The 24122-nt window shown below is 39.4% G+C and overlaps 1 protein-coding gene across 6 annotated transcripts in view; it reads left to right on the forward strand.

Moving 5' to 3' along the window:
- Nucleotides 1–24122, forward strand: part of SGCZ (sarcoglycan zeta) — an 838252-nt gene that overhangs the window by 613299 nt on the left and 200831 nt on the right. For all 6 annotated transcript variants that reach the window (XR_012158659.1, XM_073341950.1, XM_073341949.1 and 3 more), the window contains one exon: nt 2945–3046. Coding sequence is in view for 5 of the 6 variants with exons in the window: in XM_073341950.1 (XP_073198051.1) it covers nt 2945–3046 (102 nt within the window). In the remaining variant the exon portion in view is untranslated. The remainder of the gene's footprint in view (nt 1–2944; nt 3047–24122) is intronic.

Below are 24122 nucleotides of genomic sequence, written 5' to 3' on the forward strand. Positions count from 1 at the left end.
AAAAACAGCTTAATCTAGATGTTGCCCAGTCTAATAGGGCTGAGAATTTAGACTGTGTGCTTATTTTATTTTCATAACCACTCTTTTTGCCTATCACTTGTAATCACTTAAAATCTATCTTTTTAATCAATAAATTTATTCTAGTGTTTATCCTTACCAGTGAGTTTGACTGAAGTGCTTGGTAAATCTGCTCAGGTTACAAAGGGTGGTGTATATCCACTTTCCATTAATGAAATGGTGAACCAATTAATAAACTTGCATTGCTAAAGAAAGGGTCTTGAGCAGCGCAAGATGGCATATTCCTAGGGTACAAGGCTGAGAACTAGGGGTATTTTGCTTGTTCCTTTATCTGTGTGATTCATGAGTGGCTCTGGGAGCATTCATGCAAAATGTACAGTAAGGGTTCATATTCAAGTGGAATCTGGGTATTAAGTCTTGGGCTTGAGGAGCAAAACCCGCAGGCTCAGTCTACAGAAGCTGCTGTGTAGCATGCCTTCAGCCACTGCTATCTGGTATATGGGAAGTGGTTGATGTGCTCACATGGGATTTTTAGCTTATTTGGATTGCTGTTGTGTGTTGCCTCACTGATTATGCCCCAACATTTTATATACTCATTCTGTGTCCTGCTGTGGGGAGCCCTGCAGAGTATTGGCACCTGCCAAGCCTGGGGCACCTTTCTGTGTCATGTTGTGATCAGTTGGGGACACTTGTGCCATGCATATTTTTTTTTGTTTGTTTCTATGGTCCTAGTAGGTCCTCAGAAGTGGACACAGGATCTTGGCTTTCTTGTATAATTACATATTTATGACAATATGTTTTTTATTTTATTCAAATAGGTACTGTGTGTTTATATTTCAAAATGTGTGCTAAAAAGCCTGATGGAAAACATGCAGAGTACGCTGATTCAGCAGCCATCTTTTGAAGCTTCCTGTCTCCATATTAGAGACTAATTATTACTTTCAGCCCAGTTCTGTTCCCAATGAAACCACTGGGAATTTTGCCATAACTAAGCAGGAGCAGGCTCTTTCAATTGTATTATCATAAACAAAATTGTGTTTAAACAACTTCTTTATTCTTCCGCCATTCTTTTATTGTACTCCAATCTTTAGTGTAAAAGAAAATAAAGGGGAAAATAAAGCACTCATGCTCAGAACTTTCAGACCAATGTTTATCCCAGCTAATATTTCACAACCCCAGTTCCTGAGCTACGTTTTAGTGAATGCTGCTTTTGCACAAACCACTGTACAGTGGCAATGCTGCTCTGTAGCTGCTTCTCCATCCTCTGGGCCTGGAGTAGCCTCCCTGCCTCTTGTTCCCCCACTGGAAAGATGCTAGTGGAGATGGATAATGCATTCTTATAAAATTAGAGCTGGTGAAGCTGTCCTCAATTCTCCAGTGAGTGGTAGCCTGCAGGGATCGTCCGTTGCATGGGCTCCTCAGATCCTGACCTAGCCTTTGCTCAGTGGAATAGTGTTAGTTTTGCTACAGGATTACAAAGAAGAAAGCAGGATTTGCCACCAACTCAGGTGTAAAATGCCTCTTTTCATATCAGATAGAATGTTAAATGTAGATTCTTCGTTTTTACTCGAAACTGCTGTGTGTCTGGAATTTCCAGAAGGCTTCAAAAACCTTCATTCTGCTCACCACAGACCCAGCAAAGACTTTGACTAGTGATTGTAAAAGTAATGTTTATCTTCAAGCTAGTGAACCTACTGGATGACTGTTATGTTTTTTTAAATATTTTTGCAGCTTTTGAAAAGTCAAATAAGTTGTTATCCACATGTGTATCAAGTGGAGTGCCCCAGGGGTCAGTCCTGGGGCCGGTTTTGTTCAATATCTTCCTTAATGATCTGGAGGATGGTGCGGATTGCACCCTCAGCAAGTTCGTAGATGACACTAAACTGGGAGGAGAGGTAGATACGCTGGAGGGTAGGGATAGGATACAAAGGGCCCTAGACAAATTGGAGGATTGGGCCAAAAGAAATCTGATGAGGTTCAACACGGACAAGTGCAGAGTCCTGCACTTAGGACGGAAGAATCCCATGCTGCGCTACAGACTGGGGACCGAATGGCTCGGCAGCAGTTCTGCAGAAAAGGACCTAGGGGTTACAGTGGACGAGAAGCTGGATATGAGTCAACAGTGTGCCCTTGTTGCCAAGAAGGCCAGTGGCATTTTGGGATGTATATGTAGGGGCATTGCCAGCAGATCGAGGGATGTGATCATTTCCCTCTATTCGACATTGGTGAGGCCTCATCTGGAGTACTGTGTCCAGGGTTGGGCCCCACACTACAAGAAGGATGTGGAAAAATTGGAAAAAGTCCAGCAGAGGGCAACAAAAATGATTAGGGGTCTGGAACACATGACTTATGAGGAGAGGCTGAGGGCACTGGGATTGTTTAGTCTGCGGAAGAGAAGAATGAGGGGGGATTTGATAGCTGCTTTCAGCTACCTGAAAGGGGGTTCCAAAGAGGATGGCTCTAGACTGTTTTCAGGGGTAGCAGATGACAGAACAAGGAGTAATGGTCTCAAGTTGCAGTGGGGGAGGTTTAGGTTGGATATTAGGAAAAACTTTTTCACTAGGAGGGCGGTGAAACACTGGAATGCGTTACCTAGGGAGGTGGTGGAATCTCCTTCCTTAGATATTTTTAAGGTCAGGCTTGACAAAGCCCTGGCTGGGATGATTTAATTGGGGATCTGTCCTGCTTTGAGCAGGGGGTTGGACTAGATGACCTCCTGAGGTCCTTTCCAACCTTGATATTCTATGAAAAACTTGATCTCTCATGCACTTTTATATATTCAGAGAGTCCCTTTCACCTTACTTCCCTCTTCCGTATTCTTTGCATTTAATGCTTCTAGACTTTGAGCTGAATGTTTATTTCTTCACAGTGGTTACTTCCAAAAGTGAAATAAATATATATACATATATGTTGTTGTTGTTTGTAGGATGGAATGGGGAATCTGAGAGTCACCAAAAAAGGAATTCGACTTGAAGGCATATCTGAATTTCTACTTCCATTGTATGTGAAAGAAATACATTCCCGAAAGGTAGGAGCTTGATATCTTTTGGGTTTATTTACAGCTAATTCAAATTAATTTCTTCACCCTGAAAACGTAGAGTAGGATTTCTGCACCCTCTAAACTGGCATTCAATGCAGGCTTGCTTTGAGAATACCTTAGGAGAAATCACTGTAGATCACAGAAAGGCTCATGAGTGCCAAAGATGAGCTTTAATCTAAGAAGTAGATATTCACTGTTTTCTGAAACTTTCTGTTCCTGTGCTATTACTTAAAAAGTGCCATCATCCCTCATCTATGTGGGAAAACAAAATATGCACATTAAACTTCAGGAGATGGAGCTCAGCACTGTGAATGGAACATTTGATTCTTCTAATTTGATGTGAACCCAGCAATACAAGTTCTGCAAAATGCAATGAAAAGAATGAATAGTTTCATATATACTCAAGTAGCTCCACCTGAGTACCTTCTAGCTTCAGCTAGTGTAATTTTTTTCATGGGGAACAGGGAATTTTATTAAAACTGGATAATGTACACTAGGATGGAGATTTTTCAAAGCAACCCATTTGTAATATTGCTAAAAATGTAATTGTTTTATCACTTAACAGCAGGCCATTATAGAAAAAATAGTTAAATCAAGACATTATATACTCAAAAGTGCAACGCAGCTCATTTCAACTGAGTCATGCTGGGTTGTAGCTCTCCTAGATATATTAAAAATAAAAAAAATTGCAGTACTTGAATTCTATTAAGTTCTCGCTGCTATACAAATGCTATCAGAGAGGAATGTTAAAATGTGTTTTAGTCAATGAAGTACAGAGAATTTCAATATGCATATTGCAAATGTTGAAAGGAATGAAGAGCTATTAAATATGTCTTTCCGCTATTAAATCTCCCTCAGAAAAGTCTTTGACCTCCACAGGCAGTAGAAAAAATCATGTATGCTTGAAAATGTACCATGAGAACTACAGGCTACACGAAGCTTAAAATCTAAATTTATATGTGGTACAGTACCTTGATATTTTTCCTTCATGATTATATTCTTAGTGTAGTAGAGGGAGCCTGAGAAATGGGGCCTGGTGCAAGAGTCCTGTTACGAGGCCTGAGACCTGAACTGGAGTAGTAGTCAGGCCCTGTAATATAAAGCAAAGCTAGCAAAAGTCAGGCAGTGAGCAGAAGTCAGAGCCTGCCTGCCTGCAAGCTCACAGCAACTGGCAAAAACAGGGCTGATACAGCAAAAATAGACCCATTCCTAAGATGTGTGTGGCACTCAGGCAAGCACATTCCAGAGGGTGATACCAGAACACCCCGATACCAAGTATGTTACAAACACACTCTCCAAAGATGATAGGGGGTCACACTGATTCTCCCCTCCACCCCCAACCCTCAAAGATAAGGTCAGGATGTCAGTACGATGGATAGAGATGTTTTGATTGAACCCACTTATCAGCTAAAGGAGTGGTAACTAACTACATCAGAGGGACAATAGGCAACTTCTGGGTATCCATGTATGAAGAGAGGTCTCGGAGGGAATGTCTTTGGCCGGCCCAGGGGGGAATGGAAAGTCCCACCAACATCTGACAACGTTTAGTTCTTAAAATAATCAATTGAAATGGACAATTAACTGCTCTGTCTCCTTTATCTGTAAGATAAAAAAACTGGTGAAGATTTAGAGTCGTGAGTGTTTGCCTGCCAACTGAAATATCATGTAACACTTTATGAATCTGTTTCAGAGTAACAGCTGTGTTAGTCTGCATTCGCAAAAAGAAAAGGAGTACTTGTGGCACCTTAGAGACTAACCAATTTATTTGAGCATAAACTTTCGTGAGCTACAGCTCACTTCATCGGATGCATACTGTGGAAAGCGTAGAAGATCTTTTTATACACACAAAGTATGAAAAAATACCTCCCCCTACCCCACTCTCCTGCTGGTAATAGCTTATCTAAAGTGATCACTCTCCTTACAATGTGGCCCAACTTGATTATCATACACATTGTAAGGAGAGGTTTCAGAGTAACAGCCGTGTTAGTCTGTATTCTCAAAAAGAAAAGGAGTACTTGTGGCACCTTAGAGACTAACCAATTTATTTGAGCATGAGCTTTCGTGAGCTATAGCTCACTTCATCGGATGCATCCGATGAAGTGAGCTGTAGCTCACGAAAGCTCATGCTCAAATAAATTGGTTAGTCTCTAAGGTGCCACAAGTACTCCTTTTCTTATTGTAAGGAGAGTGATCACTTTAGATAAGCTATTACCAGCAGGAGAGTGGGGTGGGGGGGAGGTATTTTTTCATGCTTTGTGTGTATAAAAAGATCTTCTACGCTTTCCACAGTATGCATCCGATGAAGTGAGCTGTAGCTCACGAAAGCTTATGCTCAAATAAATTGGTTAGTCTCTAAGGTGCCACAAGTACTCCTTTTCTTTTTATGAATCTGTGTATATGTCAAAATAGTGATTGTGTTTTGATCACTTTATTAGATAGATAATCATCTTTGACTTTTTTCTATTCACAATCAGTTTGTTCCTTTAAGGCTTGCCTTTTGAAAAATATTCCTTATGAAAGGTTTGCTAAAAATAGGAAAAGGTAATTTATGTAACATCTATAAGCAAACCTTCAGTAACAAGGTAGCTGAATATATTTAGAAATGCAAATATCATCACTTGGATTTAGATCACGATACAACCAAAAGATTAAGCTCACAAAAATGACCTCTATATATTTTATTAGCCATTTCTACAAGGAATAGACATTTAAGGTCACATTCTGCCCTCTAATACATGAACATGCAACTCTGGGTAGAATTTGTCCCCTCAAATAATTTTTTTTCAAAGTGTCATGCTATGGAAAGGCACAAAGTCCCTCTCAAAATAATCTTCCTAAAAGTCTCATGTGCATCTTTGCAACTCGATGATATTTGATGCACTGACTTAGCTTTAGCTTTTTTTATCATTTCCAGAAGTAACAAAGTAAATCACTAATATTCTAAGTATCCATGAAATAGAAGATTTGTTTTAAAGGCTGCAGAATACTTAATGAACATATTGAAATAAAGCTAAAAAAATAAATTCAAGTATTCCTAAAAGTATCCATGTCCTAACCCAGCCAATAGAAACTTTACAAGTGCAGTGTTTATGGAAGTTTTGCAAATTCCCCAAACTCTGCAATCCTTGTAACTACACTAGGGGAAACGCAGCTCCTTCCAAGCGGTCACAGAATGCCAGATTAAGTATGCCATGACTGTTCCTTCCCATGTGTGATATTTGTGATTCTGTCCGTCCCAACTGCTATGTATAATAATCAGGCTTATGGGAATTATGTTACTGTATTTACCCACCGAGACCTTGCTATTGCCAAGTGCTTAAGCAAGTGTGAGTTTGCTCACACAGATGGAATTGGGAAAAGTACAGAGAAGGGCAGTAAAACTTATTAGGATATGGAACAGCTTCCATATGAATAGAGATTAAAAGGACTCTGACTGGTCATCTTAGAAAAGAGACAGCATAAGAGAGGTCTATATAATTACGAATGGTGCGGAGAACATGAATATGGAAGTGTTATTTACTCCTTTGCATAATATGAGAAGCAGGGGTCACCCAATGAAATTTAATAGTCAGCAAGTTTAAAACAACCATAAGGAAGTACTTCTCTACACAATGCACAGTCATCCCATGGAACTTGTTGCTAGGGGATGTTGTGAAGGCCAAAAGTATAACTGGATCCAAAAAACATTTAGATAAGTCGATGGGGCATGACTCATATCCCTTGATGGACCTAAGAGGGTCAGAGACACAATCCCATATTCTGGGTATCCCTAAATCTCTGACTATTAGAAGCTGGGTTTGGACAATGTGATGGATCACTAAATAATTGCCTGTTCTGTTCATTTCCTCTGAAGCATCTAGCACTGACTACTGTCAGAAGATAGGAGAATGGGCTAGGTGGACCATTGAGCTGACCTAGTATGGCCATTCTTATGTGAAATAATCCAGTTGAAATCAATGGGAGGCATCTTGACTGCATTGAAGTCAAAGGGAGTTCTACCATTAATTTCAATGGGGCCAATGCTGCTGCTTACATAAGCAAAGTCCTATGGAAGATTGGTGTGCCAGGAAGACTAGATAGTCTCCCAGAGGACTACTGTGAGATGAAATAGTCAAAATATAAAATGGCTGATGCTTGGTTGGAGAAAGGTAGGCCTGGGCGTAAGTCCTCTGGAAAAAATAGAAAAAAGGGAAGAGGATAGCTGTAGCTGCATTGTTTGGCAAAGGTTTGGGGCACCCGTTCAGCCATAGAGCCTACATTCTGGACCAGTACTTACTTAACACTCCCTAACACTGAAACATAATGGAGACTGATTACAGTCCTAAGGCTGTAGTAAATATTGTGGGATGTAAAAATGTGGAGTGAGTGTGAGTGAGTGTGTGTAAGATACTTCTGGAGCTGTGCTAAAGCTGGAAATGCATGGTGGTTTTTTAGTTCTTCTACTAGCTGTTGAGAAATATTTGCATTATTTTGGGACCTTCCTACCAAGCTGACCTTTCCCCTAGATATGCAGAACCATCATGCTTGATTGTCTGGGCCACAGATATAGTAAATGCCACCATTTGAAAGTAATAAATTAGGATGTATTTTTTTGATGGCAGGAAGAGAGTGGAACACAATTTAAATCTGTTCAACTACATTGTATTAGGAGAGTGTTGGCCTTTTTGGGGAGTGGGATGGGGAAACAGAGACTGTGACTTCCATGACAATGGTGAACATGTGAATCTCATACACTAATTTTCTTTCTGGTATGCATAGATTTCTGACCTTTTTGCCAGCAAATGGTAATATACAGGGAAAATCAAATCACAGTTGTAGTAAACTTAGTAAAGTTAATAAAAAGGAAAACAATAAACACATTCTCACAGCGTCAAATTCCTAATGTTCTTTATAAAATAGACTTTATTTGTGTTATGTTGTAGGAAACAGTCTTGAAAATGTTCCCCAAACTTAAATTTATTAATATCTCCCATTATTGGCAATCGTTTCTGATACTTGAAAAGTAGAAGTAACTGTGATTTATAAACAATACTTGACATTTAGACTGAGATAATAGAGGTTCTGTTATCACTTATTGTCTTTCCTTCCTTTTGATTAACTTTCTATTTAAATGAGACCAGAAATCTTATCTTGTATTTTCCAGATTTAATAATATCCAGCTCCTATAATAAACTAACATCAAATTCAGATAGCATCAGTGTGAACAGAATATTGTCTTAGGTGCTAAGTTACAGCACAAATGTAAGCAGCTGATTGGATACTCATTCCAGATCCCAGAGGGGAATTATTATTTAAACTATATATGTAAATTTCTCTGTTTCCACTTGAAATAGGCTTTGCACGTGCAAATGAAGAAAATACTTTAAGAATAGTTGTTGTGTTTTTCACCTTAGCCACCTTTTGAAAGGAACATACCTGAAATTCTGCACTTGTAAATTGTAAGGTTACTCACTTGCATCTTCCTTGTGATTTAATCCATAAGTGTCACAGCTTGCTTGGAAAAAAAAAAAAGATGTGTATCTGTTATATTAAGAATACAAAACATTAAAATGTGAGAAGGAGAATAAAGCAGCAGAATGAGGTTTTTAACCCCCCCCATTTTTTTCTCCTTGAAGATAGTATAAACCCATGGTGAAATATTATTATTAATGTAAGTAATGTACATCAAGGAGTAAAAGATACAACTGAATCTGAGGACTTTACGTGCTCTTTTTTGTTGCTGATTTATTTTCCATACTACTAAAAATGGAACCCATAAAAGTTCTGATCTACAAATATCTTCTCTTTTATCAAGTTTGCTATTTTCCCATTAAAAGCAGGTAGGCAGTGAAATTAAGTTGGTTGTTAGTACTTGAGCTGAAACAATTGATAGATCAGAAAATATTTTTGCACAACTGCTATGTTTTCCCGGCACAGAAGAGGGAGGCTGTAGAGAGGTTACGTGGGGACTGCTGCACACACCTGGGGGCACTGTAAAGCAGTGTTTCATTGTTGCTCTCCATATCTAAGGCAAGAGCTCGGGAGAGGCCAGGGAACTTCCAGTGTTGGAATCATGTCTACTAATCCACTGACCAAAACCCACTGCAGATTATTTACTTTCGTTTTGTACAAATTCTAACTCCTCTACTCTATATCTTGTAATTACTTAATTTAGAAATATTTGTATAACAGGATTCTAGGATTGCCCCTCTGTGTGTCACTCTGAAGCCTAGAATGTCTGCTGAGTCAGCGTGACGTGATGGAAACCGCTACAAGGATATCTGAGAGTTCTTCTTATTTAGAATATTACCAGATTCAGTCATCACTGGGATTCATGCTCTGTAACTGTTCATTTTTAAAGTTCCTGGTCATTTTTAGCTTTTTGTCATTTTAGGAGTTACACCCATATAACAAATGGATTTCCACCTAGCGAAAAATTAATATGAAAAGCAAATGCTAACCATTTTTTTTTAAAAGCCCATTTGGAGATTTGAAATATTGATGCTAGGAATTTGGCTTTCTCAAATATTTACCCTTAGCAAATAGTGTGGAATTAGTCTTCCTCAAGCGATGTCCTATTCTTCACCATGGTAAAGGAGTAGCACTAGTTAGTTATGCAAAGTTTTGCTTCCCAGAAATGTAAACAAAATATTCATATTTACTTTGGCTGTAGAAATTACATAACTGATAGGTGCAACTTGCCTAGGAGCCAGTGACTGATAGGTCTGGTGCTGTCCCCTCTGATGTACCCACTCCCTGATAGAATCAGTCTTAAAAACTCATTGTAGGAACTGTGTGAGTCACAGTTCAGGGCAACTGCACTGGTCTTCCTCCACTGTAGGCTCCCAGTTCCTCAGCTGTCATGTCTCTTGGGTGGAGACTTGTCTCTCTACCATCTGACAGGGGTTTTTCCAGGCTGCACAGATTTCTCGCTATACTGTGAAATTCCTAGCAAGCCAGACTGCCTGACTAGCATCTGTACTTTGAAGTTGAAGGCAATGACCAGATAATTGCCCAGAGTTATGAGTTACCACTCAGCTCCTTCCAAGCAAGCACAGTTATTATTAAGGTAAAAGTATTACAGAGAAAACATATTAAAAACAATAAAAGGACCTACACACCTGCTAATAAGCTTACCAGATATTACCCTCAACTCCAACAAGAGCTCTGACAGGAGTCAGTGCTTCAGATTTCTCAAAGGGGCTTCTCCTGTAGTTACAAATTCATAACAGCCATAGCTCAGACCAAGTATGCCCATGAATAGGTTAGTCTTTTTTTTATACCACTTTGGCCTTTGATCTTGTGATGCTGAGAACAGGTAATCAATAGACAGTGGTCCTCTCCTCAGGGCATAGCTTCAAAAGGTTGACTTTTTGCTTTCACCTTTACCTAGAGATTCCCCGTTATTTGTCCAAAATTTCATTCTTGTCTGGCCAATTGTTCAGTATAGTCATTTGAAATTCATAACACTTCCCAGGGTTCACATTCCATCTTTCCCCTAGAGAAGTTGCATACAGTTCTGGTCCACATTAATAGGTACATTTTGCATTTATTACAATGGCCACCAAACGTAATTCAATGAATTTTTTCATGGATATTGCCTTATCTGTCATCTTGTGGATCTTGATACCCGAAGAAAGGAAAGTTTCGGGGAAGCATGGATACAATATTCTATTCAAAACATCTAGATTTTGAAATACACATTTTTCATTTGTTTGAACTGATACCTCATTCTTAAACCCTAACTGCAACTAATCTGATCTTTTTCTTGAGTTTTAGCCTTAGAAAGTTACTTTATTTATCTAGCTAGAAGATTCTGAAAGACTGTAAGAAGTTCATTACCACAGACGAAACTCCCTTGTGTATCAGCTCTGCTCTTGACATTTTTTTCCATAAACTTCTTTAACTGACTTAGTACTCCTGGGACTTTGTGCAATAACTTCCAGTATATGAGAGGCATTATGACTGCAGTACTGATTTAGTGAAAGAAAATGTACTGTGAACCTTTCACACAAAATCATCCTCTTCTTCTTAGATATCCTGAACTTTGGGATACTTCAAGCTGCATTATTTGTATGTTTTTCTCTTTAGGTGTAGAGAATTGTTATAATTGTATACATTATCTCCCCTAACTCTTGTCAAAATGTTTGGAAGCTATTTATTTCCAACCAATTTAACAGACATTAAAGAAATGAAATAAAATACTGCACTCTAAAAAAGCTTAACAATAAAGCTGAAAATGGGAAAAGAAAAGAGGTGAGGGATGATACTAATGGTTCCAACTCAGCTGCCTATGGCGTCTGTGACAAAACCCCATTCCGATAAGGCCAGCAGTTGTCAAACTAATTGTCAATCTTTTGAACTTATATTTTAGAGTAAAAAGATTGTAATTTTTTGTTTAATTGGTGAGAGAAGTTGTGAGATGAAATTCAGGGGGGAGTTCTACAGCCTAGGGCACATCACAGTAGTAGATTACTCCTTGCCTACTGATTGAAGTCATGATAGTGAGACTCTTAAATGGTTGCTGGTGTCTGAATACAGATATGCAAGGTCTGAAATATAGAGGGACAGATTCTCTGCCTCATTCTGGTCTAACTAAACCATTAATATCTCCCTTGATGGAGAGTTCTAGCAGTCATTGAGCCAGGCCATGCAAAGGGGTGTCAAATAGTTACAGGGGAGCGGGGCCCAGGCTATCAAAGGCCTTGTGTTTTTGTTTTGTCTTTTACTTTACTTCTCGTTGGGGGTTGGGCCAGTGGGCTTGGACTGAAGCTGCTAGTCTGAGCTGCTGCAATTGCCACGGTGTCCACAATACTATTTTTAACATGCTAGTTCAAGCTGAGCTATCATGAATCTGTCTACCTGCTCTGGGATATACAGTTTAACTCTTGCCTCCTTGTTCTGTTTCGCTTTTTTGCTTTTCCAGTCAAATTCCTCCTCTTCCCTGTGAACCATAAAACTGGGTCTATAAACTTTCTACTATAGCAAGCAAATATGCCAATATGAATGTTTGAAGGAATATGTGGAGACCATCTTTACTGGATGGAACTTGCAGAATGGTTGGAAAAGGGTCATAAAACTGACAACGGTGTGCAAATCTGCTATCAGGTGCAGAAGGATGTGGTACAATATTTTGCATCATCTCTTGGATATTTTGTTGTACTTAGGTGATTAGCTTTGAAAGTTTTAGATGAGAAATTAGACGGTTCTTGTAATGGTAATTTTGGGGGGGTTACTTGAATTACTTGCAAGGTACATGATTAGTTGTTTGTGAGATCACTTGAAAGCTCTGAAGGCCAGTATGGCAAAGGTGACATGCTTATCAAACTGAAATCAAAATGAATTTACAGAAGGATAACAAGAATAGTATGGCAGACAGCTTTCCCAACCTTGTTGAAAGTAAAATATTTTTCTTATGTTTGATTGTACTCCAGACCTCTCCTGACTGGAACCAATATCTTAAGTATTGAGGTTTTGAAAGATGGCACAAAGGTTGTTTAGAGCTTTGTAGATTTCATTGGTATCCTCTCCAAAACAAAGGAGGATTTACAGATACGTTTCAGAGGGGTAACCTTGTTAGTCCTAATCAGCAAAAGCAAGGAGGAGTCCTTGTGGCACCTTAGAGACTAACAAATTTATTTGGGCATAAGCTTTTGTGGGCTATAACTGACTTCATCAGATACATGGAGTGAAAAATACAGTAGGCAGGTATAAATATACAGCACATGAAAAAATGGGAGTTGCCTTACCAAGTGTGGGCTCAGTGCTAACAAGGCCAATCCAATCAGGGTGGTCAGTGGCTAACAAGGCCAATCCAATCAGACCCATTCCCAACAGTTGACAAGAAGTTGTGAGTATCAACAGAGGGAAAATTACGTTTTGTAGTGACCCAGCCACTCCGTCTTTATTCAGGCCTAATTTTATTGTGTCAAGTTTACAAATTAATTCTAGTTCTGCAGTTTTTCAGAAAGCTAAAGTGAACTAAGACCCATCGAAGAACCTTCACAGGGCAGGAAGAGTTAAGCAATTTGGCATTTTTATTTCTCTAGGGAACTTGAAAGCAAGACGGATAGACTGGGAGTAGCTAATTAATAAGATTGCTTCAGAGAAGGCTAGGACGGTCCCTTTGCAAAAGTACTTAGTGGTGATTGCACAATGGCAAGGGGCAGGGGACCCAGATTTGCGTTTCAAACTGGCACAAAACTGTATTCAGCCAGCATACCTCGATCCTAAGTGCTCCCTTCAACTCACAGCACAGAGACTAGAGGGGAATAGGAAAGAGAAGTGATCAAAGGGAGTATAGCAAACAGGTCCCTAGAGAGCAGCAGCCAGGTTCGCTAACTGCCCCTTCCTGAATCCAATCTACTGCTGTATATTTAGCCAATGTAAAGAAAAGGGAGCAAGTATTGTATAATGATGTCTGGGTAAAATTTTGCATCCTGAACTAGCTGCAAGTGATGAAGGAGCCATACTGTAATCTGTTACAGAAAGGGAATTACACTAATCAAATCTTGTGATTCCATAAGCATGTGTTTCTGTTGTAAAATGTTCACAAGCATCAATAGGTGTAGCCTATACAAATTGAACTACTGAAAAAAAAAATCAAAATGCATCCAACAAATAGGTGGGTTAAGAACTTTTGGCATCATTTTGACCACATCTTTTTCATGGAAATCTATCTCTGAATGATTTACCCAGCAGCAAATCTTCTGTTTTCCCAGGATCAAGGGACAAGGCTGCTCTGTTTTCAAATGTCCCATCTGTAACAGAGACTGCACCTGCTGGCTGCATAGATTCAGTGATATATAATTCCATATCAGCAGTATCCATTCAAACAGTTTTATGAAATTGTCACCAAGAGATCCCATATGTACGTTGAACAAGAAGGGTAATATGATTGATCCTTGTAGTGCACTGCAAATCATCCCTTGGTAATTATAAGTCTTTTTCCATTATTGCCAGCTGACTCCTTCAATCCATAATATGATTTGAACCACTGGAGGGAAGTTCACGCCACACAGCAGCATCCCTTAATCTCTGAAGCAGCAATCCATGGTCAGTTGTGTCAAAAGCTGCCAAAAGGTCTGTCTGGACCAGAACAGTCAAATGACCCTCCCCTAAACTGGTTTGTTTATGGTTTAAAATAATTTTCTTGCCATTAAATGGCTTTCTGCTCTCATCATTTTTATTATTCTAGCAAGTAACCATCATCAGATGATAATTAAAATAGCATCACACACAGATCAATTGCTGATTTGCAAATAACTCATAATGGATTTAACTAATTTGAGACTTCAAGGTTTCTGAGTTAAAATATTATAGTTTGCCGAAGCTGTACTATCACTGTAGAGGTTTATTAGTTGTAAATATACTGCAAGTGTAACAGGCAACTCTCCCAAATTCCTTAATCCTGACTAGTTATTTACCACTCACCCATACAATGTTGCCTGAAGCATTAAGGAAGCCCAAATTTGCACCCCTGTAATGCAGTCTCCTTGCCTGTCTTGGAGAGAGAGACTGTTTTCCTTCATTCTATAATCCATTGCTTCATATTCCATCTTTTCTGTCCAGCTAATAGGGTCAAAAGAGTGCTCTTTGTTCCTGTATCACATGCTTTCAAGAGATTGCCCTAAGAGAACACATTAGTATATAATACAATAAAAGATTATTAGAAAAAATGGTTTACAAGGCACAAAATCAAGAATCTTGATCAAATGAAATATATGTACAACATATTATTAAAATCATGCATTTTTGTACTCAGAGTTGAACACCTAATTAGGTTCAAAATCTATATTTTTATTTTAAAATAACTAGTATGCTCTTGGAGGGAGTCGGGGAAATGTTTCTTGGAAATTCAGGTTCATGTGAAAGGTGAACTTCCTTAGAGATTCCATCCACTCGAGATTTTTCGCTCAAGCCTTGTGTTTCCCGCATGAAACGTAGTAGAAAGAATGCTGCTAGCTCACACACAAGGCAGTGTTAGCGGCGACTAGCATGCAATAGGCTCCTTCTTCCACCCATCCCACCCTACCTTACATGTATCACCCTCTTATATGCAGCTTAAAAGAGGGGATAAGATCAGATTCACTCTTTGGAAAGCTGGTTCAGAAGCTCATCTTTCGAGGGTTGGCATTTAGGCATCCTGTCCCCTTCAGCAGCTGCTCATCAGTGAGGTTATGTCTGAGTCCTCTCCCCAACTGGAGGTTTTCTTTGGAAGGGGTGGACTGAGTTCCTCCTATTCTTCCTGTGAGCAGAAGGTTGGATTTGGCATGTTCTGATTATTGTTGTTTTTTTGTGGTCAGTTGTAACATCCATATCACAAACCAAACTTCTGTGGTTTCTCCAGCCTCTAATACACAGAGAATTCATAATTTAAAGAATAAACAGGAAATGCTGGGGTATGCTTCAGCCACTTTTAGGAGTGTTTCTTGCTGATTCCTGGTATTTCTTAAGTACTATTTTCTATACCTCTGTTGTCTTTGGGCCTCATGATGGTCAATTTGAATTCTACTACTCCATGTAGCAGAGGTTTTAGAGGGAAATACTGACTCCATCCCAGGTAGGTGAAAGAGAGTATATGTTCAATTACTAGGTGGAGATCTTTCTACATTCAGAAGCTGTTTCTGGTCTTGGCGATATCAGCTGTTGCCCCTGGTGAACTTCAATATTCCTTCCACACGTAAACTCATATTTTGCATAGATTCAAGTTCTTAACTGGCTTCATAGACGGTAACAGTATTTCTACTTGTAAAAGAAGTGAGACTTTTGATGACTATGACTGACAGTTAACCACATTGAAAGAGTGCGTATATAATGTGACTATTTGAGGGGAAATTCTGCCCTTATATACATGTTCAAAACTCCCGCTGATGTAAGTGGAAGCTGCACTTGTATGTCAGAGTAGCATTTGGCTGTCTATAACTCTGCAGTCAAGAAGAGAACATTTCTACCGGTAATGTTGCTTTGATAAATTCAACAAATACATGATTAATTTAGTGTTCCTAGAAGTAACAAGGCTGTTAGCTTCTTAATCATTGCTTATCTTTTGGAAGGTATTTGATTACATTGTTCTTGTGATTATATTACAGTGGCATGGTTGCTGAAATTGATTGCCCCAAAAAGATTTATTACTTGGATGGGATCAAATATATTTTGTATTAAAACTTAACTAGAACTGAAAAATATTGGCTTGTTTCCAGTCTGGGTTATCAAAAACCATTTGTAATGTAGTAGTATAATGATGATTATGTTTGTGTTATTTACCAGTTGCACACTACATGCCTAGAAGGTGTCCATAATTTTCTCTAATGTTCTGGAAGAGCTATCTTTTTATTTAGTGGGCTTTCTTCCAAAGCGCATTCTCATGTATGCATGCAGGGCGAGATTCTCTGCTCCTTCCTCTCCACCCAGACATGCCATTTGTGCTGGGGGATCTAGGAGACTATTTTGGTGTAGGTATGAGATCTACAGGCACTGAAGATTCTTATATGCTGGGGAATTGTCAAAGGGGTGGGGGAGTGTCTAGTCCATGCTATCTTTGCATCACCTGAGCAGCACAAAGGGAATGCAGAATCCACTCTTCATTGTTTTCAGTGTAAAGTACAATGTCTATTTCTGTGACCAAATTTTACCTTCCTGTGTAGTGTGATAAAATCTAAAATGCTCCTGAATTCCTAATGTTGAAATCTACTTGCCTTTATGATTATTTGCCTAATGGTGAGAATAAAGTAGTCATTGTTTCATTGTTGCTCTCAGAATGATGGTGTTCCAATGTACTGAGAGTCCAGTGTCAGTTTATTGTCTATGAACATGACAATGTTGTCTTAATCATAAGCTTTGCCAAGGGACCAGTCACAATTGTTTTTGCTGGTTGTCTGTGTAGTGACTGCCATTCTGAAATTCAGTTGGCTGTTCTGCATTATCTAATGGCACCTAAGGACACATTGATTTACGACGGTGTCCTTGATTTGCTTTACTTCACTGAAACCTGTATGGGGTCATCCAGTGGTAAAACTGAATTTTGAACACATTTTTGTTTTCAAATCATCCTTTTATTATTTCATTGATTTATTGTCTATCCAAGCAGATGTCTGACTTTTAGTTTTAGGTGATAACAATGTCCCTGACTAATCATCAGTGGTTTAAATCCACCCTCTCTTGTACCAAGCCTGAGTAGCTGGCCTTGGCATGGGAATGATTTTTGAGAATGTGGATGTGGGGGTGAGGAGAATTCCTCTCCAAGTCATGAAGTGCCAGCAACCTCTTTGCCTGCTACTGCCCGTAGCCCTGGCTTCATCAAGGGTAAACACTGGGTAAATTTTTAAATTTAGTAATGACGTTTTCATCTATCTGATCCTTCATATAGCTCATCCAGAGTTGTACTTATTTTTAATTTAAGTGTGAGGCTTTTTAGGGAAGGAGGGGAGGATGAGTTTTCTCAGGGAAAGTTGTATTAAATGAAATCTTCAGCTCAACAACAGTTAAGAAAAATTTCCAGGTGCCATCACTGAAAATAGCAGTCTTGGAGGTTACCACTTGATTGGTTGGAGACCAGCTTTTTTGTCCAGGTTCAGTATGAATTTCATTCTTATCTTCTAGTCACTGTATCTCATCTGGGAGTGAAAGGGAATGAAGGCCTCTTTGCCATCATATTCCAGGAATTGTAGTTTTGCCCTCCTTAGTATTTTAGTTTTGTCCACATTTCTTAAACATGTAACTGTTAGTGTGTGTCGTATGATCCTTTAATTCAGCTGTGGACCTGAGCGCTCAGTGTGCACTCTACAGTAAACAGTCTTCAGTGAGATCAGATTATTATTCTACATCTTTCTAGTTGGTAAATCTGTGTCCTTCAGTTGCATGGTATGGGAGAAGCCTTGATACAATCTCTTCTCATAATTTTGCATGGGAGTGCGAAGTTTCGGTGTGGTGGGGCCAGGGGGGATTTGAGTGTTTGTTTGAATTGCTGGCTAGAAGTTGGTTATTAGCATTTGGCTCTTCCTATCGCCGTAACTCACTGTGTAGCGCCCTCAAATGACAAAACCCTAGCTCTTATATAGCACTTTTCATCAGTGCAGTGGTAAAATAGGATTGGAGTCCATAAACATTTTGGTTATAATTAGTTTATTCATGGGAGGGAGGAAAATAAAATGGCAAACAGAAGTTGAACACAAATAACTTTAACTTCTGTCTGTAGTGTGTTCATTCACCATAGAAAGATTGAGCTTTTGTTCAAAGGTTCAAAATATAAAAAGTTAATGCATGTAATTCTCCACTCTATTATACTAGCTTTATGTCAGTACAATCCTACTGAAGTTTATGGAATTAGATTGGCATAGAACCTATATATCGAAGTGAAGAATCAAGCCCCATATTCCTGGTTCCTTGGGTTGATGAGACAAATGGAGCTTCTTACGACTGTATATTATAGGCACGTAAAATGTTCTTGAAAATTTAATATAGGTTTTAAAATGTGTTTAGAATTTACAGAGTACAAAAAGTCCCATAACAAGAAAATGACAGCCTTTATGCATTAGACAAAGAAAAGGTACTAGTGTCATTTCACATGAAACCCCTACCCAGGTGAGAACTTTAAAAACTAGAGAGAATTGAGACACAATCTTACATTCTCTCTTTTTATAATGGAAAGAGAAAAAGAAGTTTTTATTGTCTTGAACACTTCCATTAGATCCATGGATCTCACTGGGAAATTCCGGAAGAACCCTCTGTTAGAATTGTAAATCTCTAGTTACTAACAAATTACAGATAAATTGCCCTTCCAAAAATACATATGGGACTTCAGGTAACTCAGTAACCTATGGAGGGCATTTTAATTGTTTTCCTTTAAGTTCAAAAGATTGATTCTCCATTAGATACAAACATTATCTCGAAACGGTAAAACTAATAAAGTGTCTAAAGTAGGGCTATGTGACATTTGGAGATTTCATTTCTTAAAAACAGAGAACATAATTAACATTCTATATCTAAAAATGTTGATATACAAATTGCTTCTTAGTGTGAAGAAACTCTGGTCCTTCATATACACTATTCCCACTTTGGCAAACCTGAGAACAGAAAGTTTAATGATAGAATATAAAAAGAAAGAAAAAATGATAGAAGGAAAAGAAAAGTACACAAAAAGAAAAATAATGAAAATATTGCTTTTGTAACTGTTCAGAGTTAGTTCTCTCTAAGGTAAAGACCGAAATCTCTGACTGAGTCATGTACAGCCACAAAGCCATTGATTGGAATAAAAATCCCCCCATAAGTTCAAACGTAGAACAAACTTTTAAGTTCAGCTTAAGAAGGAAAGGGGGTTCATAAAATATTAATTCTGAGACCAAGTTTAAATTAGTTTATTGACATTTTGAACTTCGAGCTTGGTAAAATGCAGACTTCTTTATTTACAAAACCCAGTTTTTATCCATTAGCAAAATCCATAGACAATCTTCAATTCATGTCAAATTTACAATTGAACAGCACTGTATAGTTGTATAGGCATAATTTATCAGAGCAAGTTCTTTGATGTTGTAACTTTGCTTTCAATATACCTTGTATTTTTCATACTTTTTCACAATATTTTTATGTAAATCATTTATAATCAATACATTTAAAAAGTCAAGCTGCCAGATCATTTAAAATCTACTGAAATAAACATAAGTCAAAACTCTAAAGTATGTTTGGGACAGTAAAGATTTTGTGAACGGTCAAACTCGAATCTTAGCATAATCTTTGTGTTTTCAGTTCATCTTCTCTAAAATCACATCTTATTTCTAGGGATTGATGAACCAGTTTACATAAAATAAAAATCATCCTGTATCTTTACTCAACGCTCAGACTGAACCTTTATTGTGTTTGACTAACTTTCTCCCTATTGTTTTTGTCTGCACTCATGGATTCCAGCAGCAAGCAGAAATGCTGAAAGGCTGCTCTCACAATATTTTTGGACAGACAGAGGAAGGAAAAATGTCTATGAACAAATCCCATAGTATTCATAAGTCTGATTAGAAGGAGTTCATAGAATCATAGAATATAAGGGTTGGAAGGGACCTCAGGAGGTCATCTAGTCCAACCCCCTGCTCAAAGCAGGACCAATCCCCAATTAAATCATCCCAACCAGGGCTTTGTCAAGCCTGACCTTAAAAACTTCTAAGGAAGGAGATTCTACCACCTCCCTAGGTAACGCATTCCAGTGTTTCACCACCCTCCTAGTGAAAAAGTTTTTCCTAATATCCAACCTAAACTTCTCCCACTGCAACTTTAGACCATTGCTCCTTGTCCTGTCCTCTTCTACCACTGAGAATAGTCTAGAACCATCCTCTCTGGAACCACCTCTCAGGTAGTTGAAAGCAGCTATCAAATCCCCCCTCATTCTTCTCTTCCATAGACTAAACAATCCCAGTTCCCTCCGCCTCTCCTCATAAGTCATGTGTTCCAGACCCCTAGTCATTTTTGTTGCCCTTCACTGGACTCTCTCCAATTTATCCACATCCTTCTTGTAGTGTGGGGCCCAAAACTGGACACAGTACTCCAGATGAGGCCTCACCAATGTTGAATAGAGGGGAATGATCACGTCCCTCGATCTGCTCGCTATACCCCTACTTATACATCCCAAAATGCCATTGGCCGCCTTGGCAACAAGGGCACACTGCTGACTCATATCCAGCTTCTCGTCCACTGTCACCCCTAGGTCCTTTTCCGCAGAACTGCTGCCTAGCCATTCGGTCCCCAGTCTGTAGCTGTGCATTGGGTTCTTCCATCCTAAGTGCAGGGCCCTGCACTTATCCTTATGGAGCCTCATCAGATTTCTTTTGGCCCAATCCTCCAATTTGTCTAGGTCCCTCTGTATCCTATCCCTACCCTCCAGCGTATCTACCACTCCTCCTTGTTTAGTGTCATCCGCAAATTTGCTGAGGGTGCAATCCACACCATCCTCCAGATCATTTATGAAGATATTGAACAAAACCGGCCCCAGAACCGACCCCTGGGGCACTCCACTTGACACCGGCTGCCAACTAGACATGGAGCCATTGGTCACTACCCGTTGAGCCCAACAATCTAGCCAACTTTCCACCCACCTTATAGTGCATTCATCCAGCCCATACTTCTTTAACTTGCTGACAAGAATACTGTGGGAGACCGTGTCAAAAGCTTTGCTAAAGTCAAGAAACAATACATCCACTGCTTTCCCTTCATCCACAGAACCAGTAATCTCATCATAGAAGGCGATTAGATTAGTCAGGCATGACCTTCCCTTGGTGAATCCATGCTGACTGTTCCTGATCACTTTCCTCCCATGAAGTGCTTCAGGATTGATTCCTTGAGGACCTGCTCCATGATTTTTCCGGGGACTGAGGTGAGGCAGACTGGCCTGTAGTTCCCAGAATCCTCCTTCTTCCCTTTTTTAAAGATTGGCACTACATTAGCCTTTTTCCAGTCATCCGGGACTTCCCCAGTTTGCCACGAGTTTTCAAAGATAATGGCCAATGGCTCTGCAATCACAGCCGCCAATTCCTTTAGCACTCTCAGATGCAACGTGTCCGGGCCCATGGACTTGTGCACGTCCAGCTTTTCTAAATAGTCCCTAACCACCTCTTTCTCCACAGAGAGCTGGCCATCTACTCCCCATGCTGTGATGCCCAGTGCAGCAGTCTGGGAGCTGACCTTGTTAGTGAAGACACAGGCAAAAAAAGCAGTGAGTACATTAGCTTTTTCCACATCTTCTGTCACTAGGTTGCCTCCCTCATTCAGTAAGGGGCCCACACTTTCTTTGGCTTTCTTCTTGTTGCCAACATACCTGAAGAAACCCTACTTGTTACTCTTGACATCTCTTGCTAGCTGCAGCTCCAGGTGCGATTTGGCCCTCCTAATTTCATTCCTACATGCCCGAGCAATATTTTTATACTCTTCCCTGGTCATATGTCCAACCTTCCACTTCTTGTAAGCTTCTTTTTAATGTTTAAGATCTGCTAGGACTTCACCGTTAAGCCAAGCTGGTCGCCTTTCATATTTACTATTCTTGCTACACATCGGGATGGTTTGTCCCTGTAACCTCAACAGGGATTCCTTGAAATACAGCCAGCTCTGCTGGACTCCTTTCCCCTTCATGTTAGTCCCCCAGGGGATCCTACCCATCCGTTCCCTGAGGGAGTCGAAGTCTGCTTTCCTGAAGTCCAGGGTCCGTATCCTGCTGCTTACCTTTCTTCCCTGTGTCAGGATCCTGAACTCAACCAACTCATGGTCACTGCCTCCCAGCTTCCCATCCACTTTCGCTTCCCCCACTAATTCTTCCCAGTTTGTGAGAAGCAGGTCAAGAAAAGCTCCCCCCCTAGTTGGCTTCTCTAGCACTTAGACCAGGAAATTATTTTAAGTTAAGGTTTTAGCCCTTCAGGCGTGCTGCAGACCAAGTTGGAGCCTGCCCCAAACACAAGGCCTTCCTAAAATGGCCTTCTGCAGTACATGCAGTATAGTTGTAACCATGTAGCTCCCCAGATATTAGAGAGACAGAGCTCTGTGTGGCTCAGAAACTTGTCTCTCACTAACAAAAGTTGGTCCAATAATAGATATTTCCTCACCCACCTTTTCTTCTGCAGAACAGTTCAATACTCCCCACCCAATACAGGGCTTTGCCTAATCATAAAATTTAGCCCTATATGAGAAAATATCTCTCATAACTGTACCATCCAGCTCTTCTCTGAACAAATCACTTGTTCCTGTACTATAGGTGATTAGTGCAACCACCTCTTCTTTTTATTTATAATATTGTTTCCTTCCATCTTTGAGATTTTTTCGTATTTTCTCTATCCTCAAAAACTCTGAATGCCATACTGATTTCCATCTCCTTTAGCTTTTCCTGCATCAGACTTTTAAACATTTTTTTATTGTTGTCCACCTGTTCCACATGTTAACACATTTCTAGTGTAACTAATTTCAGCTCTAGTCAGTTCACTCACTATGTCTGCATTCAGCTAGCAATATTTGGAAATGATCTGGGCTAAGGTTAAGGACTTGGAGCCTTCCAAACACATTTCAACCTTTATACCAGACATGCCTGTTGAATTTACAGTACCTAGCTTATTGTATGGAATAAATCAAGTTAGGATAACCATCTGGTTCCCTAAGCAGGTGATCATCAGCGAAGGAATTTTCAGTTTTGACAATACCTGGTTCAATATCTTGCTGTACCCCAAAAGAGTTTCCCATCCCTCTAGTAATGGAACTTTTACATGTTTTGTGCCTGCAGCCCTCTTTCCTATCAAAGCTGCTTAGTATAAAAATGTTCAAATTTCGGAAGCTGCAGCAATACTAGTACTAACTAAATTCCAAACGTCTTTCCTCAGCAGTGAAAAGGAAATGATCTGTGTTGTATCAAAGATCGTTGTATTAATCTGTAAAGTATGTGGATTATTGTGATAACAGGGTCCAAACAGCAAAGGTTCTTTTTGGCTAAATAAAGAATATGCTTCTTAAAACCAAAGACTATATTTCCCACCCTTAGTATTTTCTCCTACTGTAATTAGTATAGGGAAAATTATCACCGGCCTTTACTACACATAGATACTTAAAATATTGTTCATGCAATACCTCCTTACCTCAGGCTTTCAAAATGTCTTCCTGTAGTAATCACCCTTTATAGGTGTAAAACAGAGTCGCCACTCTTCCAGGATGAGCCATCTCCTCGTGCGTTATGCACTTAAACTTTATTGGTTGTATTTGACTTCAGTGGTAAACTTTATAGAGCAGGAACTTTCTTTCTCTGTGGTATGTCTATACAGAACCAAGAACTGTGCTTCATAAATAATATGTTTCCATATAGCAAGCACTACTGATTTTTCTTTTTTAACACAAGTGCCATGTAAAGGAGAATTTCTATGCAAATGTTAACATTTCTGCACTAAGCAGCTTTGAGCTTAATTCTTTTGAGAATATTTGGGGACAAACATGGTTTTCCCAGAACAGTGACAGTGCAATTTCTGTGATTGTGCTGCATTCAATAGTGATAAGAACAAATAATATTAACCTTAAATTAAATGCTTGCTAGCACATTCAGCATCACTAGGGTTGCCAGGTGTCCGGGTTTCAACCG

This window comes from Lepidochelys kempii, chromosome 4 (assembly GCF_965140265.1).
Source record: "Lepidochelys kempii isolate rLepKem1 chromosome 4, rLepKem1.hap2, whole genome shotgun sequence".
Taxonomy (NCBI): Eukaryota; Metazoa; Chordata; order Testudines; family Cheloniidae; genus Lepidochelys; species Lepidochelys kempii.